Raw genomic sequence first — 17,205 nt, 5'->3', positions numbered from 1 at the left:
GACTACAACGGTATCAGTTGCCTCTGTAAGGAAAAGGAGATGTGTACAAAAGTTAGAACATGGAGCAGACGATGATGAAGAAGAGCCAGGGCCATCACAACAACCAGATGAAGAAGAGCAACCAGGGCCATCACAACAATTGGAGGAAGAGCAACCGAGGAAATGTGTACAAAAGTCAGAATGTAGAGGAGAGGATGATGATGAAGAGCAACCAGGGCCATCACGACAACAAGAGATGAAGCAGGAACGTTCCGTTCCGCCTCAGAGAAGATCTCAATGGAGGAGAAGTGACATCATAGATGAGACAATAACCACCCAATCTCTAAAAATCTGAGCTGCGAGATATTCGAAAAGATTACGGCCGTCTTAGAGGAGAGCCCATTGTCACTTGGTTGCTCAGATGCTGGGACATGGGAGCCAATAGTCTGGAGTTAGATGGTAACGAAGCCAGGCAGCTGGGAGCCCTTGCCGTGGATGGAGGCATTGATAAAGCAATTGGAAGGCAGACACAAGTCCGCAGCCTCTGGAGACAGCTCCTGGCAGCTATAAAGGAAAGGTACCCCTACAAGGACGAGGTGCCATGTAATGTAAGCAAGTGGACCAACGTAGAGAGAGCTATTCAGTATCTGAGAGAACTGGCTGTGCAAGAGGTGATTTATCTTGACTTGAGAAGTGGACCAAGATGTGAGGATCCAGATGACGTCCGGTGCACACGACCAATGTGGCAGAAGATTCTACGGAGTGCGCCAGCAGCGTATTCCACCTCATTGGCAATAATGGACTTCGGAGACGATGATACACCACTATCTGTAGGTAATCTGGTGACTCACCTCCGACGATATGATGATAATACTTCTATACGAACCTGTGTTGCGGCTGTGGAAAAGCTGTCTGAGGAGGTCCGAGAATTAAAAGGAAAAATAGACTTCCCGCCACCTGAACGTTCTAGAATTTCAGCTGTTAGAACCAGCTGTTTACCCTCCTCGAGAGAGATGGTACAGATCACGGGGTGAGCTGTGGTTCTACCTGCGTGATCATGGAGAAGACATGAGGAGGTGGGATGGAAAACCCACCTCAGCCTTAGAGGCAAGGGTACGCCAGTTGGAAGGAAGAACCAACAGGAATAGAAATTTTTCCAATTCCTCCAGGGCAGCCGTTGCCCCAGTCTACAGTGAGCAGTCCACTAGTCAAAACAGGAGGGCTGATCCTCCTAGCTACCCTGACTCTAATCCTGCTGATTCCTCTGGTGAATATAATAACAGGTACTAGAGGGGCCCTGCCTCCAGCCAGGTGGAGGAAAGGGACAATCGAGTTTACTGGACTGTGTGGATTCACTGGCCTGGCACATCAGACCCCCAAAAGTATAAGGCTCTAGTGGACACTGGTGCCCAATGCACCCTGATACCATTGAACTTTAGAGGGGCAGAATCCACCTGTATTTCTGGAGTGACAGGGGGGTCTCAACAACTGACTGTGTTAGAGGCTGAAGTGAGCCTAACTGGAGAGCAGTGGCAAAAACACCCCATTGTAACTGGCCCAGAAGCGCCGTGCATCCTTGGCATAGATTATCTTAAGAGAGGGTGTTTCAAGGACCCAAAAGGGTATCGGTGGGCTGGCTATAGCCCAGCGGTTACTTCGGCTGAATTGCAATGTGCCTTCATGAAAATGGGCGAGGGGTGCCCGCAGGTTCGAACCCCTGTCGGGGACGCCATGCCCCCCAAAAACCAGCCCGGCGGGCCTGGTGCTGCTGGCTGCTCTCACCTACGGGTGGCGGCGCCAGCGTGGCGACGCCGTAGTAGGTGAAGGCTCTGCTTTCAAACTTCAGTTCCTTCTTCCCGATCTCCACCTCCGTGCGGCCCTGCGGGGAGCTTGAGGCAGGCAGCGTCACCCGGGGCCACTGAACGACCCCCCGTTGCCGCACCCAGGGACCCTGCGAGCCGCCCACGGGCGGGGTGAAGGCAGCCAGCTCCTGCCCACGCTCACCTTTCTCCAGGAAGCGCTGTGAGGAGAAATCCTCTGGGTCTGGGTGCCGGCTCCCGCCTGCAGCGGGAAACGGAGGGGCAGGAGCACACGCTGAGGGGGGCACGGCTGCGACACCCCCTTCCCCGGCCCAGCTGCCTGACACATACTGGACTTACCGACTCATCCGGCATCTCCGACTTGACCGTCTCCTCCATGACGCCCTCCAGAAGGGATCTCCTTCGCCTTCATCGCTCACCGTCGGTGCGGTGGCTTTGCCGCGCGGGCGGGAACGGCGGAGCTGCCGGGCACGCCGGCACCGGGGGGCGGCCCCGGGAGCGCTCGCCTCTCCCGAGCTCCTGGGCGGCGGCCCCGAGCCCGGTGCCGTTGGGTGAGGGTGCTGAGGGGGGCCGCACCGGGCGCGGAGAGCCTCTCCCCGGTCGGAGCGTTCGCCCTCACAGGCGGGCGCCAGCCGCTGCCCGCCGTGGCGAAGTGCAACACGCCGCCGGTCTCCAGCGGCAGCTCCTGGAAGCCCGGCTGCCGGCCTGGCTCCGTGCCTAAGCCCACCGGCGCCGCCGCCGGGGCCCGTCGCCCCGGTGCCGGCGGGGCCCGGCCCGCGGAGAGGCGAGCGGCGGCCGCCACCACCGCCCGCAGCGCAGTCCCGCCGCCGCGCCGCGCCCCGCCCACCTTCCTCGCCGGGGAGCCAATCAGCCACCGCCTCGCCCCCTGTAGCTCCGCCTCTCCGCGCCCGCCCCCGCCTCGCAGCCAATCGCCGGGCGCCGCGCTCCCCGCCCCGCCGCCGTTCCTCCTCGCTGCCAATCGCCGGGCGCCCCACCTCACGCAGTGCAGCCAATCACCACCCACTGTCCCCTCCGTGGGCGTTCCCTCACCGCCGTGCTGTAAACAACTCTCGGGAAGGATTTAAAGGGGCCGCGTCCTCATGGCGGCCGCGGCGGCGGAAGTTCCCCCCCCCCCGCTAACGGAGACGCGCCCGCTGCAGCTTTCCCCACCCTGCCGCGAAGCACGGAAGAGACCGACGTACAGATATAGATTTTTATTCCCTAATTCGCAAAAAAACCCCGCGAATAAAATTCCACAGTCGATTTCCTAACCGAGAGGGAGCGGCGGGGGGAGGGGCGGGGGGTGTCACGGCCGGGAGGGGGAGGCCCGGCCCCCCCCGCACCCCCCGGGCCCGGCCTCCCCCCCACTATACAAATCAAACCTGATCCGAAAAATAAATACAAATCCCACGGGCGGGGTGGGGGGGGGAGTTTGCATAGAGGAAGATTTAATTAAAAAAAGGGGTATTTTTTGTCTTGGTTTATTATTATTATTATTAATTATCATTATTATTATTATTATTTCTAGTATCTCCCCGCGGAAGGACCTAGGACCTGATCGTCGAGATGTGATTAACAAAAATAATTAACCTTCTCCCAATAACTTACAGAGTTCACCCAGGGAACTTGTGCTTTTTTTTTTGGGGGGGGTGGGATGTGTCCCTCCCCTTCCCCCACCGGGCACGAAGTTCCGGGGACTGGGGGAGGGGTGGGGGGGTCTGGCCGGTACTCCCCGTCCCCCGTCCTGCCGCAAGGAGGTGATGGGGGGATGTGGGGGTCCCGCGGTACCGGGGGTTGGGGGGGCACGGGGCGGCCCCCTCCTGCCTGTACAACTTTGGTCGCTAGCTTTGTGCCACCCCGAAAAGCCAGATCCTGCACCCCCCCACCCCGTGCCGATCCCCGTCCCCCCGTCCCGGATACCCTGAGATGCCCCATGGCGGGGGGGAAGGCACCGAAACCATCGGGGGGGTGGGGGTGAGGGGGCCGTCCCAGCCGTCCTCAGCACAACTCATGACACCGGTGGGCAGCAGAGGGGCTGGGGAGGGGGTGTCTCTTGGCATGGCAGAGGGTCTCGGCTGCCGTTGTGCCCGGCGTTGTGCCCGAGACACCTCGAAGACGCCAAGCCCATCCCCTCAGCCTCAGGCCTGCTGCCGAGCTCTCCCCGCTGCTGCGTGCCCCCCCCCCCCCGGGCCAGCGGGAAAGAGAAACGGGCACGGAGAAGGGTGGTGGCATCGCCCCGGTTCACCAGGAGAAGGACAAGACGTCGCCGCCACGCCGCACCCCAGGCATCCCCCCCCCCCGTCCGCCGTCGCGCCCCGAAAACACCCGGAGCGCCCGTCCCGGCGGGGGCTGCGGCGGAGCTTTCCCCGCCGGAGCGGCGGACGAGACCCTGAGCTGAACGAGCGCCGCTGGCGCGGCAGCCAGCGGAGAGCCGTGCCGTCTCCGCCGCCATCCGGTTCAATTAATTCCAAATCACCCAGTTTGGAAAGCAGCAAATCCCAGCGCCGTTTCCCACCGCCTCCTCCAGCTCAACTGGGCTTCTCCGGCGGCCGCGGCGCCCGGCACGACGTCACCGAGAACACGCCGAGCGTTTCCTACTGGGGAAAGGGTCCCTGAAACGGGCACGCGAGGTCCTTCCCGGCGCGTGCCGGCGGGGCCGGGGTCAGATGGAGTTTTCCAGGGGGCTGTGGTTACTCCGGCGGCTCAGGCAGTTCCTCTCGTTCAGGAGACTGGTGGTCTCGTCGGCGGTGGCGGAGGGTTCCGGTTTCTCCGGTAAACCGGTGTCTGGTTTGGGGGCGTTGCTGTCGGGGGACTGGGGACAACTGTCCATGCGGGAGGCTGTCAGGCCGTTCTGGTATTCCTGCCGCGTGATCTGTGCCAGGGGGGAGAGAAGAATTGAGGGTGAGGAATGATGCCAGGACATTGCCGACGGTGTCCCCGTTCCCGTGCCGGACATTGCTGATGGCATCCCTGTTCCCGTGCCAGACATTGCCGACAGTGTCCCCATTCCCGTGCCGGACATTGGCGACGGTGTCCCCGTTCCCGTGCCGGACATTGCCGACGGTGTCCCCGTTCCCGTGCCGGACATTGCCAATGGCGTCCCCGTTCCCGTGCCAGACCTCGCCAATGGCATCCCCATTCCAGTGCCAGACATTGCCGAGGGCATCCCTGTTCCCATGCCAGGACATTGCTGACGGCATCCCCGTTCCCGTGCCAGACATTGCCAACAGTGTCCCCGCTCCCGTGCCAGACATTGCCGATGGCATTCCCGCTCCCGTGCCAGACATTGCTGACAGCATCCCCGTTCCCATGCCGGACATTGCCAATGGCATCCCTGTTCCCGTGCCAGGACATTGCCGAGGGCATCCCTGTTCCTGTGCCAGGACATTGCCGACAGCATCCCCGTTCCCGTGCCGGCGGACACCCGCCTTACCTTGACAAACTGGAGGTCGGAGAGAGCGCGGACGCTGAAGTCGGCCACGTACTGGGCGCCAGTGCCGGCGCTGAGCTGGTTGTTGCTGCCGCTGCCGGGGGAGGACACGGAGTCGGAGCGCTCGTGGCAGCCGAGGGAGGCCGAGCGGTTCAGGCTGCTGACGTGGGACGGGGAGCGGATCTCTGTGGGACAGGAGGGACGGGGTTAGTCGTGCCACGGACCCCCTACCCCGGGGAGGGTCCTACGGTGCGCTGGGATGAGGCCTGGCAGCTCTCTGCCTGCTGGTTAACGGGGTGCTGAGCCCCTGGTGATGCCAGGCGTGTGCTGGGCAGGGAGAGCCCCATCCCGCAGGCTCCGGGGACGCCGAGCCCGGCAGTGACAGGGAACGATGGGACGCACGTCCACCCCGGCGCAGCCCTGTGCCCGCCGTGGCCGGGTGCTGCTGTCCTCCAGCTCTGCCGGGCAGCGCTGGATTTGATCCTTGCCCGTCGCCCGCCGAATGCCCGCTGACCATGGCCAGGGATCCCGGAGCCTGGTGCCCCTGTCCCAGGGCACAGTCCCAGCCGAGGCCACTGTGACTCCCCGAACTGGTGGACTGGTTGCCCTCCGTGGGGTTAGGGACAAGGTGGGGGTTACGGGGACAAGGGGGGCACGGTGACGTGCTCGGGAAGCCGGGGTGACACAGGAACCACATGCAGCAGCGGGCAGAGTGGCACCTCCTCGCCAGCCGGCCGGCGCGGGGACAGCCGCCACACCGGGCTGCCCAGCCAGCACCGTCCCCCTGCTCCTCTGCCGTAACCACGGCGAAGGCAGCCGGGAAGAATCGGAGTGTGCTGGACCCTATCGGCACCGCCAGCGGGGCCGGGCAACACCGGGCAGTGGCACTGCCCAGCTCCAGCCCCACGGCACAGCCCGTGCCAGGGCAAGAGCCACCTTTCCTTCTCCAAGAGGCACATGGATGCTGGGGGAGAAAGCTGACGGTGCGGGAAGAGACTGGAGACGGCGAGCAGCCGGCCCGGCGTGGGGCACAGAACACCCGGTGCTGCATTAATGGGGTGAGGATGCCCAACAGGGCGGGTTAATGCGGGCACAGCAGGGTTTGGCACGCCATGCAGCCGCACCGTTTACCTGGCAACCTGGCAAACCCTCGCTTGGTGGCTGGGCGCCGGGGCTGGGCTGGGAGGGCTAGGGCAGAGACAGACAACACAACACACACGCAGAGGTCAAGGTCAAGGGAAGCCTCTGGGCAAAGGAGAGGGCAGCTGCGGGTACCTCTGCCCCTCACGGTGCCCGCAGACGGGCACTGGTGACCCCACAATGTCAAGTCGAAGTGCTTGGCAGCGACAGGAGGGCAGCCTGAAAGCGGGGCAGTGGGTTTTCAGCCTCTGGCCTGGGCAGCAATCCTCTGCCAGACACGCTCAGGTGTCTCCCCAAGGACAAGTGCCAGGCGAGGCGCTGGGCACGCAGCCCCCTAGCACGGCCTGGGGGGCACCGGAGCCTCCAGCATCTCCTATTCCCACCAGCAGCTCTAAATCGGGGTGGGAGGGCTCTGCCCACACTGGCACCCAGGCGCTTGGGGGGTGCTTACCGGACACAGGAGAGGAGCTGAGGGCCATCACCCCGTAGTAGGAGAACGCTCCCGCTTCGAACTTCATGCATTCCTTGCCAGCCTCCACCTCCACCTTGCCCTGCCAAGGAGAAGATGGTCCGTAAGCCACGTGCCACAGCGCCAGGCTGGATGAGACCCCCTCCATCGCAGCCTTCCCGGAGTGCCAGTTCACCCCACGATGCCACCCTGTGCCCGGGTACCTGCAGGATGAGGATGAAGTAGTCGGCTGCTTTGTTCTTGCAGTAGAGGAAGTGGCGCGGGGATTTCTTGTTCTCCTCATCGAACTTCAGCTCCTGGATGACGTCGGAATATTTGAGCAGCCGCAGCAGGATCTTCTCCGAGATGAAGCTGGGGGTGAAGAGCGGCACCTCTGAAGGGCAGAGGGGAAAGGAGGTCAGAGCCACAGTCCTTGTCCCTCTCCTGTCCCTCCAGACGAAGGTACGTGCCACCCTCCAGACAAAGGTACGTGCCACCCTCCAGACAAAGGTACGTGCCACCCTCCAGACGAAGGCACGTGCCACCCTGCAGACGAAGGCACGTGCCACCCTCCAGACGAAGGCACGTGCCACCCTCCAGACGAAGGCACGTGCCACTTCGTCCCTTGGGGTGGTTCCCTGGATCAAGCTGGGCCCCATTGACACCTCCCTGGGGCAGAAGCCCACGGATCCAGCCCCAACACCAGCTCCACAGCAAGGCCAGCTCCAGCCTCGGGGGCACACGTGCCAGCCAGGGAAGAGGACCATCCTGGAGGGACAGGGACCTGCCGAGTGCCAGAGGCAGGGCTGGCATCCCTCAGCCTTGTCCCTTCCCATTTTGGGGGAGGCGACAGAGGGCAGGAGAGCACGACAAGAGGCAAGCGCCCCGTAATTTCGGAACAAAACGGTCGGAGCGGCTCTTCCTCCACGGAGGGATGGGAATGGAGCCCACATGGCAGTGCACGGAGCCCAACCAGGCTGGTACCGGGGAGCCAGACCGAGCCCAGGGATGCCCGGAGCCATGGGGGACTTCCCTTCCCAAAAAATCCTCACCTGTGGAGAGGAAGCGGTGAGCGGCCAGCAGCAGCTGCGGGGAGACCTTCACCTTGAGCTCGTTGATGGGGTCCTTGAAGGCCGAGAAGTCCCGCTTGCTCTTCTGGTTGCCCGCCCGCTTCTTGCTGCGGTTGTCGTCTGCGGGGAGCAGGGCATCAGCGGGGGGGACCCCGGCACGCGACGGAAAGGGAGAGGGTCCCAGGCTCAAAACCTACTGTACGTATCCGACTCGTCCAGGATCTCCGACTTGATGATCTCCTCGATGACGTCCTCCAGCGTCACCAGCCCCAGCACCTCGTAGAAGGGATCTCCCTCGCCCTCGTTGTTCACCTTCTGCACGATGGCCAGGTGGGACTTCCCTGCGGACAGACACGCGGACGTTGGAGGGGAGACCACCCCCACGGCACCCCGAACCCCACCGCTGGCTCGCAGCACCCAGGGATGTCACCGGGACCAGCCCGTCCCTCCTCGTCACTCTCCTGGACTGGGAGACAATAAACCAGTTAAACGAGCCACTGGGCTGGGCACCAATTCCCGGCGGAATGACAGTAATTAACTCCGTGACGGTGGCACCCGCGCCGCTGTTGGGTGTGGGCCTGGGGTTCACGGGAGACGGGATGTGTCCTTGGAGGAGCCGGCACCATGGCACGGTCCCGGCAACGTGCCCACGAGCCGGCGGAGAACTCCGCAGCCACCAATTGGGTTTCCACCGGTGGCTCCGACCTCTCCCAGTTTCCTCAGCGGCTTTGCCAAACTGACCCAGGGCTGGCCCATCCCAGACGAAACGCTCCGGGCACCTGGTGCCACAGCGGCCGCCTGATCCCGGAGCCAAAACATCCAGAGGAAGAGAGCCAAGGGTGGCAGCCGCTGCCCGGCTGGCACTGGCCACACGCAGGCAGGTCCAGGAAGATCCTTCCCGGCTCCTCTCGCTCCGCCGGCCTCGCTCCATGCCGGCAGGACGCAGTTTTCCTTATCCTAGCCAAATCCCAACCCCCGGCTCGCGCTGAAGCCACCATTGCTCCCACCCAGCTGCTTGCTCCCGCCGAGCCTCTCCGTCAACCAGCGTTTGTCCCACTTCATCCCAAAACCGCGCCGAGCCGCCGGAAAAAACTCCTCGGCGGAGGAATATCCACCTCCGCTCCGGGGAAAGGAGCCGTGCGGCCGCGTGGAAAACCGCAGGGTGCTCAGGCCAGCCCAACGCACCCGCAGGACCGGTATCCTCAGCCTGGGGAAACTGAGGCACGCAGGAAGGCGACATTCCCTCCCCAACCTCGGCGCAGTCTGGAAAAAAATCACTTCTACCTCCTGGAGCACCGCGCTCAGCCCGAGGCCAGCGGCACGGTGCCGCACTCGCCATCCCGCTCCGGCTCCAGCGCCGATCCGCCCTCCTCGACACTATTTAATTTCAGAGCCGCCATCATGCGGCAAAAAGCTGATTTTCGGGATGGGCACCGCGCAGCTCCCCTTGTTCTCCGTCTTCAGCCAAGCTCGCGCGTTTCAGGCAACCTCCCTGCCAAAAGGCCATGCGTAGGGTGGGGGAAAAGATCCCAAAATTCCTACTTGGGCTGTGGAACCCCCCTATCCCCCCGCCAAGCCGCGGCGGCTCCTCCGGGCGCGAGCGAGGCAGGGAGAGGCGAACGGATCGGGGCGGTGAGTCAGGTTCCGCTCCGGGACGAGCAGCCCAGGCTCCGCTCGGCGGGGAGCGGCCGGTGGCAAAACAAACACGCCGCGGGGAGCCCGAACCGCCGGAGCAAAGGGCACGGTGCCGGCTGCCGTGGCATCGCCGGACGCCGCGCGCCACCCCGGGACCCCCTTTGCCGCGGCGGCGCCTACACAAGGAGGGGGAGCGACACCCCGAGCTCGGCAGGGAGATCCCGGCGGCATCGTTCCCCATCCAAAGCTTCACACCGGGTGTTTGCCAGGTGAAAGTTGGGAAGAGGCGCCGAGCCGAGCGCCGGATGCCGCTGCGGGAGCCGTTGCGCCGAGGCCGGTGCCCGTGGCAGCGGGAGGAGAGCTCCAGCGACCGAGCCCCGCGATTCGGACGATCGGAAGTGCAGCCAGTTGATTTTTTCCCTCTTTATCCTTTTGCTGGGCATGTCTCCGGGCCCCGCTCGGCGGGATGAGGGCAGAGACTCGCCGCAGTGCCACATCCACGCGGAACGGGGCGCAGGGGGGCACCTCAAAACCAGCCCGGGCAGCGGCTCCACGAGTCGCCACTCCTGACCCAGAGAGGGGATGGAAAAACAGATGGAAAAACAACCGCGCAGGACACGGGCGGCTTTGTAACCGGAACGAGCGTGCTTTAAATCCTTTAATAAGGATTTGCCGGAGGGAAAGCCGGTGCCAGCAGCCGGGATAACTCCGGTGGCGAGCGGACTCCGCTTCTGTACCGCCACTTTTCGGAAACGGGGGCGAGCAGGACAGCCGTGCACGCTCCTGTTATTCCAGAACCGAAGGAGAAGCGTTTGCCAAAAAGTTTTTCCACTCATCAAGGCAGCTCCGAGACAATGAGACCCCGTCGGCACCGCCGCCACCACCAGCGACACCGAGCCGCAACCGAGGGGAACCACCCCCGTGCCGATATTTTTGGGTGCCAGGGAAGGACGGGCGCAAAGGGAGGCGGGCGCAGAGCTGCTGTCTCCCACCTACCCCCAAAGATGAGCCGGGCCTGGACCCACCAGCTCCCAAACCCTCGCCCACGCTCGCACCAAGCTCTGGCTGCAGGAGGAATTATGGGATCCCCTAAATCTCGGGAAGAACCACCCCCACCCCCCCCGAAACGTCCTTGACCGCAGCAAACCGTCTGGTCCTCGTGATGCGCCCAAAGCTCCGCCGGGCGCGTGTAACGGGAGCCAGAGGAGAGCGCGAGGTCACGCACGGCTGAGGGCTGGCCTGGCATCACCTGGCACAGCCGGGCTCTTGATTTGATCCCAGCCCAGGCGCGGGCGGCCGGTCCTGCACCGGCGGGAGCTGCGAGAAGCCGGGAGGGCAAGAGGGTCTCCTGCCTGATCCGGCAAAGCCCTGGGTGAGGACTCTGGGCAGGTCAAATCCTGCTTGGGAGCTAAACCAGCCTTTCCCACTCCCGGTGGGATCAGCCCGAGTCCCGCTCCTCCTCCCGTTCTCCGTTCTAGGTGCCCCGATGCCGTGAGCGGGAAGCAGAGCGGCGCCGGCACTGAGCGGCGCTCGCCGCTCCCCACGGCGGGGAAAGGCCTGGAGGAGGGAGCCAAGCCCAAACCAGAGAGCCGAGCAATTTTCCAGCAGCTGCTCAAGGGCCTCCGGGGCCGATAATTAAAAAGAAGGAGCAAATAAACATTCCCAAAGCGTTTCCTCCAGGCTGGCGCTGAGCACCAGTTGCTCCGCCGCCGGTAAAGCAGCGGCTCTCTCTCCCCGGCGCGGGCACGGCGCCGTTACGCACCAAACCCCGGAAGCCCGGGCGGCTGCGGGCGCTGAGCGGCTGCCCCCGGTGCGGTGCCGCGCTGCCCGTCCCCAGCGCCACCGCGGCGTGTCCCGGGGAGCCCAGTCCCCTCCGTGGCACATCCGGGGGGACCCCAGGCAGCACCGGCGTGGGCAGCTCCAGCCACGGAGGGCAAAACTCCCTGGAGTTTTGCTTCCGGCATCCATAGGTCTCCTCTGAGGAGGAGGAAGCAGCACCCCCCTGGCCCCCTCACCCTTTTTGAACTCCTCCAGCATGGCATCCAGCTTGGTGTCATGGAAGACGACATGGACGGGGTGGTTGTAGAATTTGGTGATGGTTTTGAGGGGGGTGCAATCATCGGGGTCGACGAAAGCCAGGTCCTTGACGTAGAGGATGTCCATGATGTTGGACCGCTCGTCCTCGTAGACAGGGATGCGGGTGTAGCCGCTCTCCATGATCTCCGACATAGTGTTGAAGTCCAGGATGGCGTCGCTGTTGATCATGAAGCAGTTGTGCAGCGGAGTCATCACGTCCTCCACCGTCTTGGTGCGGAGCTCCAGGGCCCCCTGGATCATGTTGAGCTCTTCCCTCACCAGGTCGTTGTAGGGTTCCGTCACCTTCAACATCTCCACCAGCTTCTCCCGGTTGTAGACGGTGCCGATCTCCTGGCCCAGGACGCAGTCGAGGAGCTTGCTGATGGGGTAGGAGAGGGGGAACGTCAGCAGCATGAAGAACTTGGTGACCACGATGGTGTTGGCGCCCACGGCCAGGCCGTGGCGCGAGCAGAGCGCCTGGGGCACGATCTCCCCGAAGATGACGATGCCGATGGTGGAGGCGACGACGGCGCCGATGCCGGAGCCGATGAGGTCATCCAGCAGGATGGTGAGGGTGGTGTTAACCAACACGTTCCCCAGCAGCAGCGAACAGAGCAAATAGTTCCCCTTCCGGCGGATGGGCTCGATCCTGCGGGCGTAGCGCTTCTCCTTCTCGGTGCCGCAGTTCTGCACGATGCGCAGCTCCATGGGATCCAGCGCCATGAGGCCCAGGTTGAGCCCGCTGAACATCCCCGACAGCGCCAGCAGCCCGCCCGTCAGGATCACCTGCAGCCACAGCGGCAGCAGCGACTTCTTCTCCTCCACCACCACGATGCGCCCGTCGGGGCCGTCGTGGGGCAGCCAGGGCTGGCCGGGCCGCCGCTGCGAGCACAGCACGTAGGTCTTGGCCCGCTCGTCCTTGCGCAGGGCCCGGACGCTGACGCGGAGCAGCGCCGAGGTGCTGCGGGGCTCGGCGGGGCCCGGTTGCACCAGCAGGTCCTGCGAGCGCTCCGGGCAGGTGCCGTTGGGCACCGAGGCGTTGGCGGCGGGGCGGAGCTCGGCGAAGGCCACGCGTTCCCCGGTGCGCGGGCCCAGCCCCAGCCCGTAGAGGCGGAGCAGCACCTCGCTGCCCTCCGTGACACGGATGGGCCCGCGGGCCGCCGCCGCCCCCCCCCCCGCCGCCGCCGCCGCCGCCGGTTTCGTGCTCTCCTCCAGCCGCATCCCCACGATCACGCTGTCCCCGGACGGCGCCGCCCCGCCGGGCAGCGCCAGCAGCAGCAGCAGCGGCGGCAGCAGCGGGGGAGGCGACGGGGGGGACCCGCCGCCGCCGCCGCCCCGCGCACCGTCGCGCCGCCGCCCGCTGCCCGCCGCCATGTTGGTGTCTCGCGGCCGCCGCCGGCGCGGCAGCGTCACCCGCTAAGCCACGCCCACTCCTCCGCCCCGCCCCGCCCGCCCCGCCGCGGGGGGGCGCGTCACGCACCGCGCACCGCACCCCCGCCCCGCCCACCGCTGGCGGCTCGAGCGCCTTAAAGGGGCGATGGCAGCGTGGAGGTGACAGAGTGGGGACCGCGCGGGTTGGTGGGGGAGGGGAGCGCAGTGTCGCCTGGAGGGGATGTGGGGGAGGGGGGGATGGATGTGGGACGGGATGGAGGGGTGCGTTGGACAGCAGGGCCTGAGCGGGGGGAGCACTAGGACCTCAGGGGGCAGGATTCAGGCTGCGGGAGCGGTTCCAAGTGCCGGCGCGGCCCTTTTAAGGCACCTGGAACTACATTGCCCATCGCTCCGCCGTGCGCGCCCCGCCTCTCACTTGACAGACAGGCCTCTCGGCCAACCGGCAGGCGGAGAGGCCGGGCGGGCCAGCCAATGGGTGGGCGAGGCGGGCCGCGGCGCGGCGGCGGCGGAGGGAAGATGGCGGCGGCGGGCCGGTGGCGGGCCGGGCTGGCGCTGCTGGCGGTGGCGCTGGCGCTGGGGCTGGGCGGGCCGCGGGCCGAGCAGACGGAGGAGCATCTCAAGCGGGAGCACTCGCTCTCCAAGCCGTACCAGGGTGAGTGGGGCGGGCGGGCGGTGGCGGCGGACGGTGCCCGTGACCCGGTACCGGCGCCCGGTGCAGACGGTGCGTGTGGGCCGCAGGTGTGGGCTCGGCCAGCTCGGGGTTGTGGGACCTGCTGGGCAACGCCATGGTCATGACTCAGTACATCCGCCTCACCCCCGACGTGCAGAGCAAGCAGGGAGCCGTCTGGAACCGAGTGGTGAGCCCGGGGGCAGCGGGGTGGGAGGGGGCCCGGGCCGGGGGGAGGCACTGGCGGGGCTGGGAGAGAGGGTCGGGGCCGTGGGGTGCCTCCCGTGGGGGTGGGATAGTGGGGGGGGGACAGGAGGAGCGGGTACAGGTCAGGTTGGGGGGGGGGGGAGTGGAGTTTGGGGGGAGTGGGGGGAACTGGGGGCCAGGAGAGGGGATGGGGGTGTTGGGGGGGGGGGGGTTGGAGACTGAGGCAGGAGAGGTGGGGGGTCCTGAGTAAGGGGGTTTGGGGTGCGGGTGTATGGGCAGCACAGGGGGGGGGGCTGGGGGCCTGGCAAACGGGGTTTGAGCTGGGGTGGGGATGTCGGGGGGCCTGGGCAGGGCTGGGCCAAATGGGGTCTAGGCCAGCAGGTGTGAGGGGTTTATGGGGAGGGGGGTGCGGGGTGGTTGGGGGGGTTGTGGGGACACAGGGAGTGTTGGGACTGGGGGGGTTTGAGAGTCCGGGCCAAGGCGGTGGGGGGAACTGTGGGGAGTGGGCTGGGGGGGTTGAGTGAAGCAGGGGAGGGCCATGGGGGGTGGCACTGGGGCGGTTTGGGGGCAGGGGGGCTTCAAGCTGGGGGTACTAGTAGTGCTTTAGCTTCCAGCCTTCGGCGTGGCAATCCCTGCAAGGGCTGAGCCCCCCCCCCGGGGGGGGTTGGGGTGCCTGTGGGGGTCTGTTTTGGGACCACTACCAGCCGGCAGGCAGCAAAGCTGCCTTTCATTCCTTGATAATTCCCACTGGATTTCAATCCGGGGTTGAAATCCTGAGGGTTTCGTGCCCCCACCGCTCTACAGTGGTTTGGAAAACGCCCCAGGATACCAGGAGCCACCCGTCACGCTCAAGTTTGATTGTTATAAAATACTGAGGGGGGGGAGGGGGTTCTTTTTCCGCTCGCGTTTACGACTCCCGCGAAACGCTGCGGCTTCCGAGCGAATCCACTGGCCGACCGTGAGCCCGGCTGTTCCGAGCTCGTTGTGCCACGTGCCTGTTAGCGCGGGGGGTTTGTTGGTCGCTTAAGAAATAATTGGCTCATCAGCAATTAAGGAGCTGGAGCTGCTCCTCGGGCTCTTCCTGCTCGCGTTTTTCCCGGTCGGAGTTACTGATTTTGCCGGAGTTGCCGTTGCCTTGGAACAGGGTGAGATGGGAATCGGTTCCTTGGCTTTTTGTAGCCTGGGGTAATGACAAATTCCCTCTGCTGAGTTCTGTCCCTTGGGATTAATTATTCTTACTCGCATCCGGAATACAGGCCGGCACGGTCTGTTGGCAAGGGAAACGGGGAGCGGCGGCGCGCGGAGCTGCCGGCTGTCGCGATGGGCAGGGGACGGTCCCGGGCTGGAAGGCAGCAGGTGCTGGCATGAGGGGCACCCCCATTTCACGTCCTCCCCCCTTCTCTTGCAGCCGTGTTACCTGCGGGACTGGGAGATGCAGGTGCATTTTAAAATCCACGGACAAGGCAAGAAAAACCTCAACGGGGACGGCTTTGCCATCTGGTACACCAAGGACCGCATGCAGCCAGGTAAAGCGCCGGCGGTAGGTGCCAGGGTGGAGACCCTGCCCGCAGGGGAAGGTGTTGGGCACCGTGTGCCGCCTTTCTTGGGGCACCTTCTCTCTGGTCCGTGGGCTCGCTTGGAGAAACCGCGGCGGGGAATCGCTGTGATTTCTGGGCAGCTGCAGCGTTTTGGGGCCTTAGGGCTGTTTTTCCTTCGCCCCGGCGGGCCAAGAGGGAGTGTGATGCCCACGCATGAGGCTGCGCCGGAGCCTTGGCACCCTGGGTTAGGGGGGTTGGGGGGTCCTGGGGAGCTGGAGTCAGCTCAGGGGTGGGTGGATATGGGATTGCTTTGTCCTGAGCTCGGGATGGGTGGTGTAACGGGATGTGTGGGGCCTCCTGGGCTGTGAGTGAGCTCCTTAAAAAGCAGACGGCGGAGGAAGCTCCATCCTTGAGTGGCAAAGGGCTGGGGATTTAATCCAGCCCTCTGACGGGATTAACTGCTCGAGGCCGCCTCGTTACCCGCTAGAACAGCACAAAGGGACGGCTAACAAACCCCTGGCAACACCTGCTTGGCCTTGCCACCCTATTCCCGGCCTCGCTTTCCTTCTAGGACCTGTCTTTGGAAGCAAGGATAACTTCCTGGGCCTGGGAGTGTTTGTGGACACCTACCCAAACGAGGAGAAGCAGCAGGAGGTGAGCTAGGAAGGAGAAAGGGGACCGTGCAGCTTGCCAGCTGCCCGCGGAGAGCGGCACGGGCCGCGTTGAGGGCACAGCTCGTGGCACCACCGAGGCAGCTCCTCGTTGGCGCGGCGCGATCCGCTTTGAGCTCTTGGATCACGGACCAGATGCTGCTCTGCGTCCTCTCCGTGGTTGGTTTTTCTTCCTAGGGAGGCAATAACTTTTCAGGGATGTGAGAAGCTGCAGGGTGGTTTTGTGGTCAGCTTCACCCAGGGAAAAGGGTTTCAAGAGCAGGAGGAAACCAGCTGATGGTCCCAGCTCCGCGCTCCTCTGCTTTCTGCAGGCTGCCAGCACGTAGTGCTTGAGGTGAAGCTGTGCCAAGACTTTGTAAACCTCGAGTAGAGCTGTCCTGGCACTGGGGCTGTATCGTGGCAGCAAGTTGGTGGGAGGCTGTCCCTGCTCTCAGGGATGAAGCACAACTGCGCTCTGCCGCTTCGGAAGGCGCGTGTTTTCCATGCGGCTGTTGGTTGGTTGGGGCTTACTGGTGTCTGTTCCTACGGAGCAGGGAGTGCAGAGGCAGTTCAAACCAGGTCCTTCCCACCCTGGTGCTGGAATCGCTTTTATCACTCCAAAACCCAAAGCTAGACTCTCTTAATTCCAGCTTTCCTTTAAAAAATAGGCACCATTTTACCCCAAGACCTTGGGGCCAGTCCCCCTGCCCCACAGGACCCCCGTTCATCCCGGGGAGAGAGACAAAAGGGTGCAGCTGGGATGCACCCTGCCCTTGGAGCTGCGGAGCAAACATTAACTCCTGGCTTCTGTTCAAACATCCAAAGCAACTCGGACTTTGCGCCGCGGAAGCCTTTCCGAGCCGCCGGGCACCACGTTAGCCGGCAGCGCTCGAGGATTAGCCGAGTGTTGGATGGATCCCGTCGATTTTCAGGCAGCAGCTCCGCTTTTGTGGGGTGAAGGGATGCACAGCGGGTCTTATTTAAAGGAATTCTCAGTGCAACGGGGGTGTCCAGCTTCCCAGTGCAGTCTGCGACCGGAGCGGGCTGCTCTCCTCCGGTCCAGCACTGCGGAAGGGAAGAGATGGAGAAACGGTGCCGGCACGGTGTGTGCCTTCCTGGCTGCTTTCTCTGGCCTTTGGAAAGGCAAAAGGAA

General features: G+C 64.3%; 2 protein-coding genes across 2 annotated transcripts; one reads left to right on the top strand and one right to left on the bottom strand.

Annotated features, from left to right (window-relative positions):
- Positions 1-4,281: 4,281 nt before the first annotated feature.
- On the bottom strand, positions 4,282-12,972 carry CNNM4 (cyclin and CBS domain divalent metal cation transport mediator 4). The gene is made up of 7 exons (XM_086631024.1): positions 11,538-12,972; positions 8,085-8,228; positions 7,870-8,007; positions 7,042-7,211; positions 6,821-6,920; positions 5,233-5,414; positions 4,282-4,671 (listed from the first exon to the last, which is right to left on the bottom strand). Exons 1-7 carry the CDS (start codon positions 12,970-12,972, stop codon positions 4,462-4,464), a joined length of 2,379 nt encoding a protein of 792 aa, XP_086487150.1. The 3' UTR covers positions 4,282-4,461.
- Positions 12,973-13,506: 534 nt separating this feature from the next.
- Positions 13,507-16,056, top strand: LMAN2L (lectin, mannose binding 2 like; the record flags this gene model as incomplete). Its single annotated transcript, XM_086631038.1, has 4 exons — positions 13,507-13,642; positions 13,729-13,847; positions 15,273-15,390; positions 15,974-16,056. Coding segments are annotated over exons 1-4 (456 nt in total), but the record flags the coding sequence as incomplete, so codon positions are not given.
- Positions 16,057-17,205: the final 1,149 nt, after the last annotated feature.

Source organism: Tauraco erythrolophus, unplaced genomic scaffold (genome assembly GCF_009769465.1).
Source record: "Tauraco erythrolophus isolate bTauEry1 unplaced genomic scaffold, bTauEry1.pri scaffold_72_arrow_ctg1, whole genome shotgun sequence".
In the NCBI taxonomy this organism is placed as follows: domain Eukaryota; kingdom Metazoa; phylum Chordata; class Aves; order Musophagiformes; family Musophagidae; genus Tauraco; species Tauraco erythrolophus.
Note: the sequence above shows the minus strand (reverse complement) of the source record. Positions and strands in the feature narration are given on the sequence as shown.